The 16,312-nt window shown below is 41.0% G+C and overlaps 1 protein-coding gene across 1 annotated transcript in view; it reads left to right on the top strand.

Moving 5' to 3' along the window:
- LOC121150029 (disintegrin and metalloproteinase domain-containing protein 5-like) overlaps nt 1-16,312 on the top strand; it is a 61,475-nt gene that overhangs the window by 24,432 nt on the left and 20,731 nt on the right. The window contains exons 6-9 of the mRNA XM_040970673.1: nt 2,400-2,601; nt 4,454-4,549; nt 8,394-8,592; nt 14,963-15,053. Of these exons, the coding sequence (XP_040826607.1) occupies nt 2,400-2,601; nt 4,454-4,549; nt 8,394-8,592; nt 14,963-15,053 (588 nt within the window). The remainder of the gene's footprint in view (nt 1-2,399; nt 2,602-4,453; nt 4,550-8,393; nt 8,593-14,962; nt 15,054-16,312) is intronic.

A 16,312-nucleotide genomic window follows, 5' to 3' on the forward strand; every position in this document is an offset into this window, starting at 1 on the left:
TGGAGGACTCCAGATCCTCGCCAGCAGCCTCTGCGCACCGAGACGCACTGGCCCCCCCAGTGTAGGAACACCCGAGGCGCCCCCCCGGGGCCCCCTCAGCCACCAACACCACTGCACGCAGTTCCCAAGGCACAAACCCAACAGTTTCAGTCCGTCTGCCCCGCGTTCTCAGAGGCTAAAACCTCGGCAGGGGTCTAGGAATGCGGAGGCTGCCACGTCAACCCCCCGGCTCACCAAACGTTCGGCCGCTGCAGTCTGCCTCCACCGCTGCCGAAGGCCTCCCGCCGGCGACGATCCGCCCGATCTCCCCGCCTCCGGGCTGTCCGCGTCTCCCGTCAGGCCGTTTTCAAAAGTGACTCAGCAGGTCTGGAGTGGGATGTCGGTTTCTCTACCTTTGCCCTGCTCCGTTCTCGCTGTTCTTCCGAGTTGTGTGGATCTTTTTGGCTCCACACTGTCCCAGGGAGCCTCACGGACCTCTCCCTGCGATTCCCTGCTGTTCCTCTTTGCTGCTTCTGTGACTTTCTATCCCTCTTTCACTGGAGACTCCCTCACAGCCTTCCTCCTACGTCGGCCATCTTCTCTTCTCCCTCAACATCATTCAATTTTGATGGATTGTATTTGTCCAGAGATGTATCCTTTTTTTTTTTTTTTTTTTTTTTAGATTTTCCAATTGATTGGCATATAGCAGTTCTAACAATTCCAGATAATTATATCTTTGTGTTGTTGTATCTCCTTTTTAACGTCTGATTTGTACTGATTTGGGACTTTTCCCTGTTGTTTATTGGTTAGGTGTATCTATTTTGATTATTTTTTCAAGGAATTAGCTGTTCACTGATTCTACATATTTTTGTTCCAAATTTGCTTATTTGCTAATTTTAATTATTTCTTCCTTCTTTATAATTTGGGATTTGATTTGTTGATGTTTTTCTAGGTTTTTGAGATGCCTTGATAAATGATGTATTTCCCATATGTTGATGCAGGCATTAATGACTATGACCTCCAAGTCCCTCTTAACACTGCTTTTGCTGCATGGGTTTTAATATGTTCTCTTGTCACCTCAATTCATTCCCAGGGTATTTTTTAAATTTCCTTTTTGATTTATTCTATGACCTGTTGCTCATTGAGTAGTGCTGTTTGATTTCCACATGTTTGAGCATATTACAGTTTCTTTAGTTGTTCATTTCCAGCTCCAGTCCATTGTGTTCATAAAAGATACATGATACAATTGGCAGAGCATGGTCATTTCCGGAACAGGTCTTACGCATACTCTGCCTTGTCAGCTTGCACTCTAGAGCCTGTAGAGGGTTACAGATGTGCCTCACAGTCCTTGATAGGCACTCATTCCCTTTAGGTCACTAGCCCAGACTCAAAAGTCAGTGAGGAACAAGGGTTTTACCCTTGGCAAAAATTATCTAGTCATGTGTTTCCACATAGTTGCAGCCACACGCTACAGCTATAGCAACCATTGCTGATCTTAAGATGGCACATTATCCTTGACCGATTGAATGCCCCTTGGGAGAATGGGAGAAAAGAAGTTGGCTTTGCTCATGGTGATTTGTGGGTTCCCTTTTCCCTACTCTAGTTCCAGTCCAGTGTGGAGTCAGGTCAGGTGTGGTCAGTGAAAGTCTACATCACGCAGTGGCCTGGCTAATAACTCTGGCTGTGAGGACCTGCTTCCAGCTCGTTCTCCTGACCTGCCTTTCCCCCCATCCCTTTCGTGGTGTCCCCATTTACTGCTGCAGGATTACACACTCTACGCTTCTCCATGGTGTCTCTCTGCTCTTTGATTTCCACACAAACTTCTCTTCACTCTCCCACAGCAATGTACCTTCTCTGCTTTTCTCTTGCTAACATCCCCTAGTCAAAATAAGCATGTCTTTTCCCTAGTCAACCATCTTGAAATACCTAGAAATGAACACATTTTAAGATATATTAGGAAAGCAAAATGCATTTTTAAAAGTATGACTATCACTTTCTGTAAGTAATAGAACTTTATTAGTAACAAGATTCTGTTCACTTATTTAAAAGGCAAAGTGAAAGAGAGGAGAGATAAATCTTTCATTTGCTGATTCACTCCCCGAATGGCTTTCGTGGCTTGGGTTGAGGCAAGAAGAAACCAGGGTTCCAGCAGTACTGCTGGGTTTTCTCCAAGGGAATCAGGGGCCCAAGCACTCGTGCCATTTCCCACTGCTTTCTCAGACACGTTAGTAAGCTGGATTGGAAGCAGGTTATCTTGAGACTTGAACTGCCACTCATAGAGGATGTGAGTAGCACAGACGAATCACAATGCAGATGTGAGAATTTGGCTCTTTAGAACTATTTTCAGAACAATGTAATGAAAAATGTATAGACCTACAACAATAATTGTATGTTATACATACATTTTTTTTGCATTTTAGATTTTCAAGGGGTATTAAGGATTTTAGCACCTGCAGTTTGGATGACTTTAAATCTATCACTTCACACTCTGACGCTCAATGCCTCTCGAACAGTAATTACAGTCCTTTTGAAAAGCCATTTTACAAACAACAAAACCCACAGAGAGTGTGTGGCAATAATATAATTGAACAAGGGGAACAATGTGACTGTGGCACTGCAGCGGTTAGTATAAATTTTAATTTTTTTTCTTAGTTTCCTATGTACGTGTAAAATAGCACTTAACAAAAGACATTTGAATAATCTCATTCTGCAGTAAGATAAGTTTGAAAATACTTGCAACTCTTTGAGAAATATGGGACCTTTAAATACTCTAATTTTATTATTTTAGAGTGTGGGCAGCTTAGGCTCTCTAGATAATTTTTAATTTCCAAAAATTGCCGCTGACATTGTTAAGTGTCTCTATTAGCTCCACATTTGAAATGAATAACTGCAAAGAATACCGCAGGTGTTGAGGGAATATCCAATAAAACAGCCAGAAAGAATATTTCCACGTATACATTACAAGACCAAAATCAAAGACAGTGCAAAGAAGGGAACGTACAGGCCAGTTTCTATAACAAACACAGATATAAAATTCTCACAAAAATATTAGTAAACAAAATTGGACATGGTGAAATCATATTTACTTCAGCAATGCAAGGACGACTTAACAGAAGTACAATTATGGTCTTCAATCCGTACGTTTGAAATACTTGTAATTCGTTCCGTTTACAAATACTAAATATAGTTAAAAACCAATGAATATCTATATGATCACATAAATTGAGGAAGGTATTTGACAATGTTGTGCTCATTTTCTCAATAAATCTCTTAATCGTAAGTGTAATTTAAAAATGGTCAAGGCCAAAACAGCCATTAATGAGGATCGAATTCTCAGTGGAGAAAAATTAAAAGATTTTCCACTGAAATACATTAAAAGGTCAAGATGCTCACTGTCATTGGTTTTGTTAGAGCTGATGCTGTAAGCACAAGAAAGAACACTCCATGAAGAAAGAAGTAAAGGGATTCCAAGGAGTGCAATTGCAGCTTACTCTCAGGTGCCATGATCATGTATGCAGAATACTCTCACCAGTTCCAAAAATTAAAAGAAAAAAGTGAGACTATTATAACTAAGAAGTTGACATACAAAACTGGTAGCACTTTTGTATTCAAAGAGTAACTGGACTGAAAAAAATAAACCACAAAGAGAAATCTAATGAGCAGTAACATCAAAATATTTAAGAGTAAACATAAACCTATGAGGTTAAAGCTACGTAGATGTGACAGCCTGTGAAAATGACTTCTTTATAGTCAAACAAAAATTCAGACTACAATAGCAAAATCACACAAATGGGATTACAGCAGACTTTAAATTTTGTGTACAATAAAGGGAACAATAATGTAAAAAACATAACCTACAGGCTTGTAAATATCCGTGTTTATGAAGAGCAGAAATGGGCAGGTAGCCTGAAAGGATATAGGGAGGAGGTGGTGAGCGTCGCTAATCCTTAGCTGATTTCCACATCGAATGGGCCCCATGGGACACATGCACACCTGCTACAGGCAGCTAGTGACCACCACATTGAACTCTGTGGGTCTAGAACATCATGGTTTCCACCTTTCCTAAGGAAGGTCGAGATTTTAGGATTTGAACAAGTATAGCAAATGGTTTTACATTTATAAAAATTATTCAACTTGGGGATTTATTTGGGTATAAAATATCTGAGATGCACGTTATTATTACAAGAAAGAATATAAAGAATTTGGAGAAAATGGTAGTTAGGGTATCTGATATCAGTTTCTCCCAGGTTTAAGTTTGGTTCTATAGCGGTATTGCTCAACTTACATGAAATACAGTGAGACACACTTGTTTTTCTAGTACTGAATAAGATGTTGGTTCTTGTAAATCTATAAGGATGGGATTATAGAAACTGTGACTGCAACACATGCTTTATTCTTTGTAAATTTGTCTGTTGCAGTTTTATTGGATGGGGTCTGGCTATATCTAATTAAGTGCCTCCACATTTCTCTATAGAACTGTACACATAAAGATTGCTGCGATCCAAGAACTTGTACAAAGATAAGTGGCAAAGACTGTGGCTCTGGAGAATGCTGTACAAAAGGTTGCAAGGTAAGAACGAGTGATAGTGGTACTCCACAGTCTCTTCCAGAAAATAGAAGAGAAAAAAAAATCTACAAAAGCATTACAAGAAAAGACAGTATTCGCTCAGGCATTTAGATGTAAAAGCAGGAGCAGACACTTGGTACTGTGCTGGGACTGACTGCATCGCATCTGTCAGAATGCTGGAGTCCAGTGCAAGCTTTTGATTTCATCCTATCCCAAACACCCTTGGGCATTTGATGGCTCTGGGAGTTTGGGTCTCAGGCTACCCATGTGCAGGAAGCTCAGGTCCAGTTCTTGCATTTTAAATTTAGTCTTGCTCAGCTCCAGCTGTTGTAGGCATGTGGGAGAGTGCGCCAGTGGACAGAGGATCTCTGTCTTTCAAATAAATGAAAATAAATAAATTAAACATTTTAAATTTACTATGAAAGATGGAAACCTGTGAACAAAATTAACGCATTTGACTGAAGGGATCTATCTCAGTAATGCAACATCAGTTGAATCAGCATAAAACTTCATGTTAGGGCCCGGCGCGGTGGCACAAGTGGTTAAGGTCCTCGCCTTGCACACCCGGAATCCCATATGGGCGCCGGTTCTAATCCCGGCAGCCCTGCTTCCCATCCAGCTCCCTGCCTGTGGCCCGGGAGAGCAGTCGAGGATGGCCCAAAGCTTTGGGACCCTGCACCCACGTGGGAGACCCTGAAGAGGCTCCTGGCTTCCGATCGGCATAGCATCGGCCTGTTGCGCTCACTTGGGGAGTGAATCATCGGAGAGATCTTCCTCTCTGTCTCTCCTCTCTGTATATCTGCCTTTCCAATAAAAAAAAATAATAAAAAAAAATGTTAAAAAAATGTTTCTATTAAAAAAAAAACACTTCATGTTAATGAAATAAATACAACATATTTCCAAACAATGAAGAAGTATGTGTGTGCATGTGTGTGAAATGTTACCCACTCTTCATTCATTGCATGTTTGGGCAAGTGTAAAGAGCGCTGGTGAAAACATCAGAGCAGGTAGCCTTTTGAGACAATGTGTTCATATCTTTTGAGTATTATTGGATTGCATCGTTGCCTTCGTTTTTAGAGAAAGAAATCTCTGCATTTTTTCTGTAGTGGTTCCATGAGTTCCCCGTTCTCCATACCCTTGTTACTCTCTGACTTTTGGGTAATAGGCAGCCAGGAATGGATATCTCACCGTAGTTTTGATGAACAGTTCTCGGATGGCTAGTGGTGCTCAGCGTTTTTTTCATAAATGTACCTTCATTTTGTATTTCTGCTTTTGAGAACTATCTATTCAGACCCTTTGCTCATCTTTTAAACTGGATTGGTTGCTTTATTTATGTTAATTTTTTGAGTTGTTGATATATTCTGGATGTTAACCCTTTGTCAGATAGGTTACTTAGAACTTTTTCCCATTCTGTCAGGTGTTTCTCCATTCTTTGTTGTATGGAAACTTCTGAATTTGATATAAGCCCGTGTTTTGCTATTTTATTTTTGCACTTGTGCTTTGTGGGTGTTATAATTGCCAATCAAATTTTTAAAAGATGTATTGATTTGTTTGAAAGACAAAATTACAGAGATAGGATGAGAAACGAAGTAAGAGAACTTCCATTTGCCAGTTTACTTGCCAAATGGGTTTCACAGTGGTGACTGGGCTAGGCCAGACCAAAGTCTGTGGTCCTGGAGCTCCATGTGAGTCTTTAATGTAGTGTCAGGAGTGCAAGTAGAACCAGTAGAGTGATGAAATATGGCTGAAAAAGTATTCAAGGTCAGGTCAATATTGTGGCACAGGAAATTAAGTCTGTGATGCAGGCATTCCATTTGGGTGCTCATTTGATACCAGCTGATCCACTTCCTATCCAGCCCTCTTCTAACAGGCCCTGAAAAGCAGTGTAAGATGGCTCAAGTTCTTGTGTGCCTGCTCTCACGTGGAAGTGCCCAGTAAAGCTGCTGCCTTCTGCTTTCCACCTTTTCCAAACTCAACCATTCTGGTCTTTGAGGAGTGAGCCCGCAGATAGAAAATTGCTATCTCTGCCTCTCCCGCTCTCTTTAAACTCTGCCTTAAAAAATAAATAAATAAGCAAAACATCAACGAAAAAGCACTTGAAATACTTTAATACTCTTAGTTTTTTTTAAAGATTTTAAAAATTTATTTTTATTGCAAAGTCAGATACCAGAGAGGAGAGACAGAGAGGAAGATCTTCCATCCAATGATTCACTCCCTAAGTGAGTGCAAGGGCCAATGCTGTGCTAATCCAGAGCCAGGAGCCAGGAGCCTGCTCCAGGTCTCCCACGTGGGTGCAGGGTCCCAAGGCTTTGGGCCATCCTTGACTGCTTCCCCAGGCCACAAGCAGGGAGCTGGATGGGGATTGGAGCTGCCAGGATTAGAACCGGTGCACAAATGGGATCCTGGTGCGTTCAAGGTGAGGACTTTAACCGCTAGGCCATTGGCGCCTGGCCCAATACTCTTAGTATTAAAGTGATTATAACACAAGGAAAGTTTCTACTGATACACATTTGTAAAATGGTGAACATTCTGAAGAAAAGAGGTATTAACCATTTGCATAGGATAATAATGATAGCCATGAAACTTTGGGGCAAGTGTGAAGAAAGGTGAGTACGCAGAGACAATGGTGAGATAGACGTGTTTTGGCAAAAGCAGGTATGCTGAGCTGAAGCTCTGGAAGCTACCGTGAAAGCTGACTCAGGGAAGTGGCTAGCATTGTGGTGTAGTTGGCTAAGCAGAAATCGGTGTCTCCAAGTCCAACGTCAGGGCACTGATCTGAGTCCTGACTGCTCTGGATCCCCTGGGAAGGCAGCTGACGATGGCTCAAAGCATTGAGACCCCTGCTACGCTCATGGGACATCTGGATGGATCCCTGGATCTCGATGTTGCAAAGCCCGTTGTAGCTCTTCAGAGGTTGTACTACTGGATGGAAGCTTTCTGTTTCTCCCTTACTCTACCAGTGCCTTTCAAATACATATAATACAACAACATTTCAAAAAGAGTAAACATTGAATGCATTTATGGCAACTGACAGAAAAAGCTGTTTGGCAATATGATACATCAAGTAAAGTTTATTCTGCGTGTCCTTCAAATAGCGTTTTGTTGTTGTTGTTGTTTTTGTGGCTCAGTGGGTTAAGCCACCACCTACCTGCAAGCTACCATCCATATGAGTATCAATGTGTGTTCGAGTCATGGCATTTCTGACCCAGTTCCCTTTTTAAAACTGAACATGTCCCGAGTTCCTATGAATCAGGTGCAAAACCCAGATGGAGTTTAAGGCTCCTGACTTCATTTTGATATAACCCTGACCATTGTGGCCTTTTGGGGAGTGAAGCAACAGATGAAAGATGCTCTTTCTATCTCTTGTTTTTGCTCTCTTTCAAGTAAGTAAGCAAATAAGTCAATAAATAAATAAATAAATAAATCTTTTTAAAAATCTTTTAAAACGTATTTTTAAAGTTTGTAAGCACACTCACCATTGTGTACATTTTTGCTGATTCTTACACGAACATTGATGTATAGAGAAATTACAAGCCTCTAGTATGAACACAGGCAAAAATGGTTACAATGAACCTTTTGTTAGCTCTTCTTTTTATCATTCTTTTTTTTTTTTAATAGCAGAACTTCTGTATCTTTGAACTTGTAGCTTCTCTGTCATGACCATTACCCCTGACTTGAACATACAAGAACTTCAACCACACGAATCTTTTAGGCTTGAGTAGTGAACAAGATAGCTTGTCCCTGGGTTTGACAACTTAGGAAAGAAACAGATGGACATGTAGAGGCTAGAGAGAAAAGGAGTGGAAATATCCTTGATCAGTAATCTTATATTACCTTTCTCTCCCAGGTAAAACCACGGGGTGTGTTGTGCAGGGATGTCAAAGATAAGCAGTGTGACTTCCCGGAGTATTGCAACGGGGAGAGCCATATCTGTCCACGGGACACTTACACGCGCAATGGGGAGCACTGCGAGGACGGTGACGCTTTCTGCTATGAGGGGCTATGCAACACTGCCACAAAACAGTGTAAAAAGTTAATTGGAGGCGGTAATGAACATCTTCTTTTCTTCTTAAGTTATGATTATTCCGAAGTATTTTATTTCATACTCTAAGGCAAAAATGCAAACATGCTTCGTTAGCTGACTCGTCTGACCTAGTGTGTCGTGATATCAAAAGTCATACTTTGTTTGAGTCTGAGAAAAACTTCTGAATTTATGTTCGTAGAAGCAAGAGATATCAAATAGAAATCAAGCTTATAATATTGTATAAAATTTGTAGTGATGGCGTCTAGTTCAGACTGAATGCAAAGAAGGACTTTTCTTTGAGTTAATAAGATTAGACTTTAGAGTGCTTACTGTCTAAAATGGGCTTCTGCACCTAACCAGTCAACTTGATCAGGTACAAAGGGTCAAGGGCTACAGGAAAGTGGGTAATACCATTGTGTCCACGCTAATATCATCATTTTCCCTCTGTATCTAGGGTCAGGGGAGAAAAAAAGGAAGAAGCCCCACCCAGCCTCCCACCCAATCCAGGTCCCCGATGTGGGGCACGCTCCGAGGGTCCTGCTCAAGCAGTTTTGATAGTTCAACAGTTCTGAATTGCTGCCAATCCCGCTGTTTCAATTGCGATGAAATCTATTCAGAATCCACTAACTGACATAGTCTCTTCATGGTTGGGCTTCTGAGATCAGCAGTTCAGTTGGAGGGATTTCCAAAGAAACTTCGTCTGAAGTGATCCCAGATCTGACTCTTGTGTGTGCATGCCAGTACAGGGTCCGGCACAGTCCATCGCCCTAATCAGCTTATGCACATGCTGGTCATTGCAACTGTTGGGTCAGTTCTGTTTCCAGCCCTGTCTTCCCCATGAACCAATGGGTATTGTAGTCTAGCCCAATCCTGCCCACTTCATACTTGGCCCTCATGCAAACCAGTGGGAGCTGCAGCCTAATTGGGGTGACTCCCCATAACCCTCACAAGACCTGCCCCCTACCCTGGTTCCCATGCTTGCCAGTATGTAGCATAGACTTGTTCAGTCTGTCTCACATCTCATTTAGCCCTCGTACATGTCAATGGACATTAAAGCCTAGTTCAACCCAACCAACACTACTATCCAGCCCACACACATACTGACGGTGCCTTTCTGTCTAGCCACTCCAGCCCCATCCTGGTTTTCGTGCCCTCCAGTGGGAGTGGTAATCCAAGAGGGAGGTGCCCACTAATTCCCTACTAGGCCACTCCCACTCCCTGATTATGCACTCTCCAAGTGGTTCTGGAGTTGATCTTGACCGATTTAGTCCCCAGTGCCAGCCTCTGCCATCTGATGCTGTGGTAAAGCCCAACCAACCCTCACCCACTCTAATTTTTGCTTGTACCAGTCAGAACAGTCAGCCCAACCTGGTTTTTCCCTGATCTAGCTCACATGAGGCTCACAGTTGTTGTCGCCCTGCCTGGTCTGGTCTGCCTCCATCCCAATTCACACTCTCCAGTGGGAATGGTTGTCCAGGAGGGAAGCTCACATTCCCCCTGCAGGCTTTGCCCTTCCATCCCTGGTTCTCAATATGTGTTGTAGGGGCGCTGTGGCCACGTTTGGTACGGCTCACCTCACCATGGCTTTCTGTAATGTGCATTGGTTTGTCATGACCAAACCTGGCCCAGCCAACACTCTGTTCTGGTGTTCGGATTTTCCAGCAGGTGATGTGAACGGGTTCAGCCTGTTCTACCCCCAGCCTAAGCCAAATGTATGCCAGTGGATATCTTTCTCCGGCTTGGTCTGGGATGCTCCCTATAGTGGTTCTTGTACTCACCTGCAGGGACTGTGTCCCAATAGAGGAGTTTCCCAAGCTCCTCCATCAGAACCTCTTCCTGTGCCAGATCTTGTGCATGCTGTTGGTCCATGTGCCAGCCCTACCTAGTCCACCTCTTGTCCTAGTAGGAACAATGACCTTTCCTTACTGCCCTTCAATCCATTCCAGTTCTTACTGTTGGATGTTTCAGCCCAGTCAAGGTTCATCCGTACCCAGACACTGCTCACACATGGCTCAGTAAGGGCAGAGACCTAACCTAGTCCATCCTATATCTACCCAGGTTCTCCAGAGTACCAGATGGTGCTGGTGTCTAGCCTAGTTAGGTATACCTAGTCCCATTCCACACTTGTACCAAGGGAGATTGCAGCCATATCCAGATCAGAGAACACTCCTGCACTTTCCTGGGGGAACCCCCACCCATCAAGGGTATACTCTCACAGCTCCCCAACCATGCACATGCCAGTGGTTGCTCTGACCCAGTTGGCTTAGCCCCTCACCTGTTTCAGCCTTTGCCTTCGATGCTGTGGCCTAGTATCTCTGGCTCATGCAGACCAGTCAGTGTAAGAACCTAGTTTGGTATGACCTGTGCTCCAGCCTGATTTCTGTTCTTCCTTGTGAGTTGAGGTTTGCTTGGCCCTGTCCACTCTGCCTGCTTCCAGTTGCAGCTCGACCCACTCCACATCCTATTTTAGAATGCACATTTGCATGCTGCTGCTTTGACCTGCCCAGACTGTTGCCGGTTCCCTTATAGGTAAGTGATGGTTGGTTCCATGGTCACACGTAGATCAGCCCATCACCACCCCAGCTCGTGAGCTAACCTGTGGGGTTTGTATTTCCATAGGGTTGGGCCAACACTTCCCCCACAGAATCTGCCCCCAGATCAGGTTATCCCATTGTGCTGGTTAGTGTCTTGACCCTGCCAAGTGTGTCCTGTCCCCTGTTCCACAACTCGGTCAGGTACTGGTACCTAGCCCTGCCAGACAGGCCCCCATCCATAGCTTTTGTGTGGACTGGTGTGTGGCAGTCGGTGTTGCTCTACGTTAACAGTCCATCTCAGGATTCCCATGTGGGCTGGTAAATCAGTCTGGCCCAAATAGATGTTATGGACTATCCCTTCCAAACCACTAGGTCTCTGTCCCCACACTTGTCAGAAAGTTCCATGACTCCGTTGCTGGGAAGCACCCAGAATTCATCCCTCATTTATACTCACACTGGCCTTTTCCATGGATGTCCCTAGACAGCAATTACATATCCTAAAAACTCCAGAGCTTGCCGCTGGGTGGTGAGCAGGCAGAACCTGGCGGCCAATAGGCACATTGGCTGCCCAAACCCTAGGAATTGGTCACCGCCTGCTGGCAGTGACTCTGGCCTGAGTCCCCAGCATTGGGTCTGGCCTGGCTGGGACAGCTCCCACAGCTGCACACTGCAGGGGGCTCCATTTGCCCCAACCCCATGGCTGAACTGATAATTTTTTTTAATAGATAGGTTAGGTCATTGGAATATACAACCTCCCACACACAGCACGAGCATTTCTGTCTCTGACTTCTCACTAGGATTTATGTAACTAGGTCTTTGCAGAGTTCTCTAGATATCTTAGATGACATAAGTGCCAAGAATTGAAGGGAAATTAAACTAAGATATATTTTTTCTTGATGGTTATTATACCTTTTTTCTGCTTTTACATCAGCATCATTAGCTGACACTTCTGGAAAGACAATGGTGATAGAACTGAATTTGAAATAAATCTAGATGCACACAAATGATTCATAAAACTAGGATAATATAAAAGTAGTTCAAATTAATGATCTAGTGCCCATACAAGTGAAGCCAGGATTCATTTATGGCAAGATTCATTTGGAGCTAGAAAATGAATGCCAGTGTCTCAGAACATTGCACAAATTTATTGTTTCTATAGCATTAGCACTTGATTTTGTGTAATTTCAAAGCCCTCTGTGAAAAGTGTTGGGTATGGGGCGACACTGGCTCAGATAGCATAGTTCTCGTATTGGAGTCAAGCATGACATCCAAATTGCTGTTATTTCTAAATAATTGTTCTTCAGTCCTTCTGACGATGAATCAGTGGGTCTAGGAAGTGAGGAGTCTGCCTCTGACTGGTGGTTTCTTTGTACTTGCATATATATTATATATATAATGTATGTTCTCCTGCTTTATAAGTCTGTCATGGAGCTTGTTGGTAAAAGGAGGATGTTGAAAACACTTTCCTCAAAGACTTTATTCAATCAATAAACTCTGCTTTTTTGAATAAGTTATCTATGGCCTGTAAACTAAAATGGCTTTGGATAGGATTTGATATTCTGATGAAGGTATTAGCTCTGCAAGATAAAATTAACAGGATTCAGAGGTAATGGCCAATAAATATCTTATGCCCCATTCTAACACAAATCCAAACTTCTGCTAATTCGTTAGTTTCTGTTCACAACATATTGGATGATGTTGTCCTATTAAAATGCATAGCATAGATATCAAGCAATGACATTTAAAACAAAAAATATATATATAAATTTATACTGGGAGGTATATTGATTTTAAGCAATATACATTTAAAAATATATAGATAAGTAGAGGAAAGACATCTCATTTGGAAATGTTACCACCTCTAATCTCCTTTTGTTTTAAGTCTAGCTCCTACATTTCTGAAAATGGAGAACTTTCTATTATAAACATAATAAAAATTATTTTAATAGTTTTGGTCATTTGCCCTCCAGAGGTTAGAAAGTCTTACTAGTTATAAAGTCAAATACTGCATGTGTATATACCAGCACATTGAGTTGTATGGTACATAAATGTATCTGAGTGCTTATGTAATAGTGTATGTAAGAGTTTGATGTTAATATTTTAGGACAGTTATTATTTTCAGACATGGGGGTAAGGAACTATCCTGTGTACTGTAGGATGTTTGACAGCTAGACAAAGTTACTGGAGACAGTTTTGGTTCTCATAATTGGAGTGAGGTTGATACTTGTTTGCAATAGTTACTAGATAGGAATCCTTATCCATCTTATTCTACACAACCTGCTCCCTACTGCATGAATTATTGCAGTCATGTCAAGTCTGGGACTCCTTTCTCTTGAGAGCCACTGCTATGGCTACTTGAGTTCTTTGTGACTCTGAGAGGGATTGCATTTCACATTGAGTTATTGAATATATTCTCCCAGAGACTGGAATATGTAGAGAATGTTCTCCAAGTATGAAAATCTGAAGTGAACCCTCTTGCCACTTAGTAGTGGTGATCGCAAAAGATCACAATAATTTTAACATGGAATAACCAGAACGAAAGCAATTCTTCACGAAGCCACCAAGTGACAATGCTGGAGAAACAATTATGTATACGTTTGAAATGTGTCTAAAATTAAAATTAGACAGATTGAATATTTAAGAAAATTAAAGCAGATGAACAGTGATGCTCCTTCTGATTTTAAGAAGTTAAGACATTTCTTCAATTAATGCCATAAGGTTGTAAATGGTTGTTGATGTTATGTTGGGGCTTTTAATTGATTGGGATGATACCTTGCTGGCTTTACCTTCAGACCAGAGATGGTCTCACCAAGAAATCGTTGAACCCACTAGGATAATAAGACGCTGGACTTTATGCTTGGTAAATACTTCCAATGAAAGAACCTCAACTGAATTTGAACTGTGGTAACGCAGCAAGGTGGAGAAATCCACCATGGGGAGAAGGTTCGAGGAGGGGTGGGGGAAATCTCAGTGCCCATAACACTGTGTCACATAATGCAATGCAATTAATAATAATAAAAAAATACTAACACCTCAGCTTAAGGAAAAAAAAAAGAAAAGAAGTTAAGACATTTCTTGAGATACTTTCATCCCACTTGGGAGTTCAGTTCTAGTCTGCATTCTGAATTTCAAATTCTCATTGATGCATCCTGAAAGACAGCGAGGGATAGTTTAAGAATTTGTGTTACTACCACCGATATGGAAGAGTCAGCTTAGTTGTCAGCTCCTGTCTGCACTCCGGTCCAGCCCTTTCCAATGTGATCCAGCAGTAAAAGTGCTATTTTTATCTCCTCTCTTTCTTCTTCCCTCTCCTCCCTCTCTTCCTCTCTCTCTCTCCCTCTCTCTCATTCTCCTCTTTCCAACACCACTCAAATAAAATTAATTAACTAAAAAGTCAATGATTGTTACTTAGTAATGATATGAGAAAACAGAGATAAGAAGCAGGAGAGTTGGAACAAATGCTCAAAGAGTTTGTTGTCACTACTTTTCTGGAAGTGCAGTTTCTCTTTTCTGGAAGGGCAGTTCCATTTTGGAGTAAATGTAAAACATATGTTCAAATTGAGTAGAGAACAAAGACTAAAAAGAAGCAATTTTGTGAAATGGAGAAGGGCATAATTATTTATTTCCCAACAATAGAGTATTCCAGTGATTTGCTATTTACTGTGTATTTGAGGCAGAGGAATTTTGGCCAGACTTAACATTAGGAGTTGTCCCTTTCATCTATTCCTTATCCAGTATCATTTTAATGCTAATATGGTAAACTTCTTTTGGGATCATGCTATGATTTACAATATGAGTATTTTGTTATGACATAGTTTAAATTCAATATATGTAATTTACTTGAGATGTTGTTTTCAGATACTAGAGGTGCTCCATTTCCGTGTTATGATGAAGTAAATGCCAGAGGAGACAGATTTGGAAACTGTGGCAGAGATCCTTGTAATTATCCGTATGTATTAGATGATAATATTTTGTTTATATGTAGATTTTAGATTACAATGAAAACACATGTTTGGCTGGACTCCTAGAGACAGAATCTGCATTGAATGGCTTGATGCAAAGCCTCCCATTACATGTGTCCACTGACTAGTGTTAATTGTGACCACTTGTGTTCACTGTAGCTCAATTCACAATAGCTAGGATCAACATATCATCATGACTGGATAAAGAAAAATGTATATATACATATGCACACACACATATAATGCATGTATATATACATATGCATACATATAAACACGTAACAAAATGTATGGATACATTTTAATAACTCTATATATGTGTTTATTTTATGTACATTTTATATCATATGATATATAAATATATTTATATAATGTAAATATATAAGATATATGCCTTTATATTCATGTCTATTTTGCATATGAATACAGAAGAGTTTATATAATGTATAAGTATTTACTTATAATGTGTTTTATATATAAATATATCTTTATATTTTATACATCATACATATATAAAAGCACATACCACAGAATATTATTCAGCTACAAAAATGTAACCCTATCTTGTAACAAAATAGATGAAAATGGATTCATTTTGCTTAAGGATATATACCAGTCCCCCAAAGATCAGCATCTCTGTTTTTTCCTTGATGTGTGTTAACTAATCATCAGAATAGCAAAATGTTATCCATGAGTAAGGTTCACATTTGGGGATTTGATTATTGGTAACAGCCTCTGTACCGTTGAGGAGCAGCTTTATAATTCTGCATCCTATTTGCTTAATTCTTTATCTAAAGCTTGGTTTTGCAAAGTGAGCTGATATTATGCCATTATTCATATTAAAAAATAATAATTATGGAAGAAGGAGGATAGGGAATATGTTGGGAATGTGGATAACAAGTAAAATAGGGTGGGAAGTACCACACTGCATCAGAATCTGCACTGTGAAGTATTTGAAATTTGTTCACTTTGTGTACATAATTTAAAAATTGAGCTGTGACCCTGAAAGGCCTTCTAGACATGGTGTCAGGTAATTCACATAGTTTTACATACATCACATGGGAAGAGTGTGAATTACTGCACACATTTAAAAAGAAAATTGAGTACTGGTGATCAGTTCCTCAAATTCTCACCTCAGTGTAGACTATCTGGGTTGTCAAATTGTAGAAATCTTCAATTTTTTCTTGACAAATTGCCTTAGAAAGCAACAGGAACCAACTTTTAAGTGAGTGTGCTCAAAAAAACT

This window comes from Ochotona curzoniae, unplaced genomic scaffold, assembly GCF_017591425.1.
Source record: "Ochotona curzoniae isolate NIBS_2020 unplaced genomic scaffold, NIBS_Ocur_1.0 contig_1976, whole genome shotgun sequence".
Classification (NCBI taxonomy): domain Eukaryota; kingdom Metazoa; phylum Chordata; class Mammalia; order Lagomorpha; family Ochotonidae; genus Ochotona; species Ochotona curzoniae.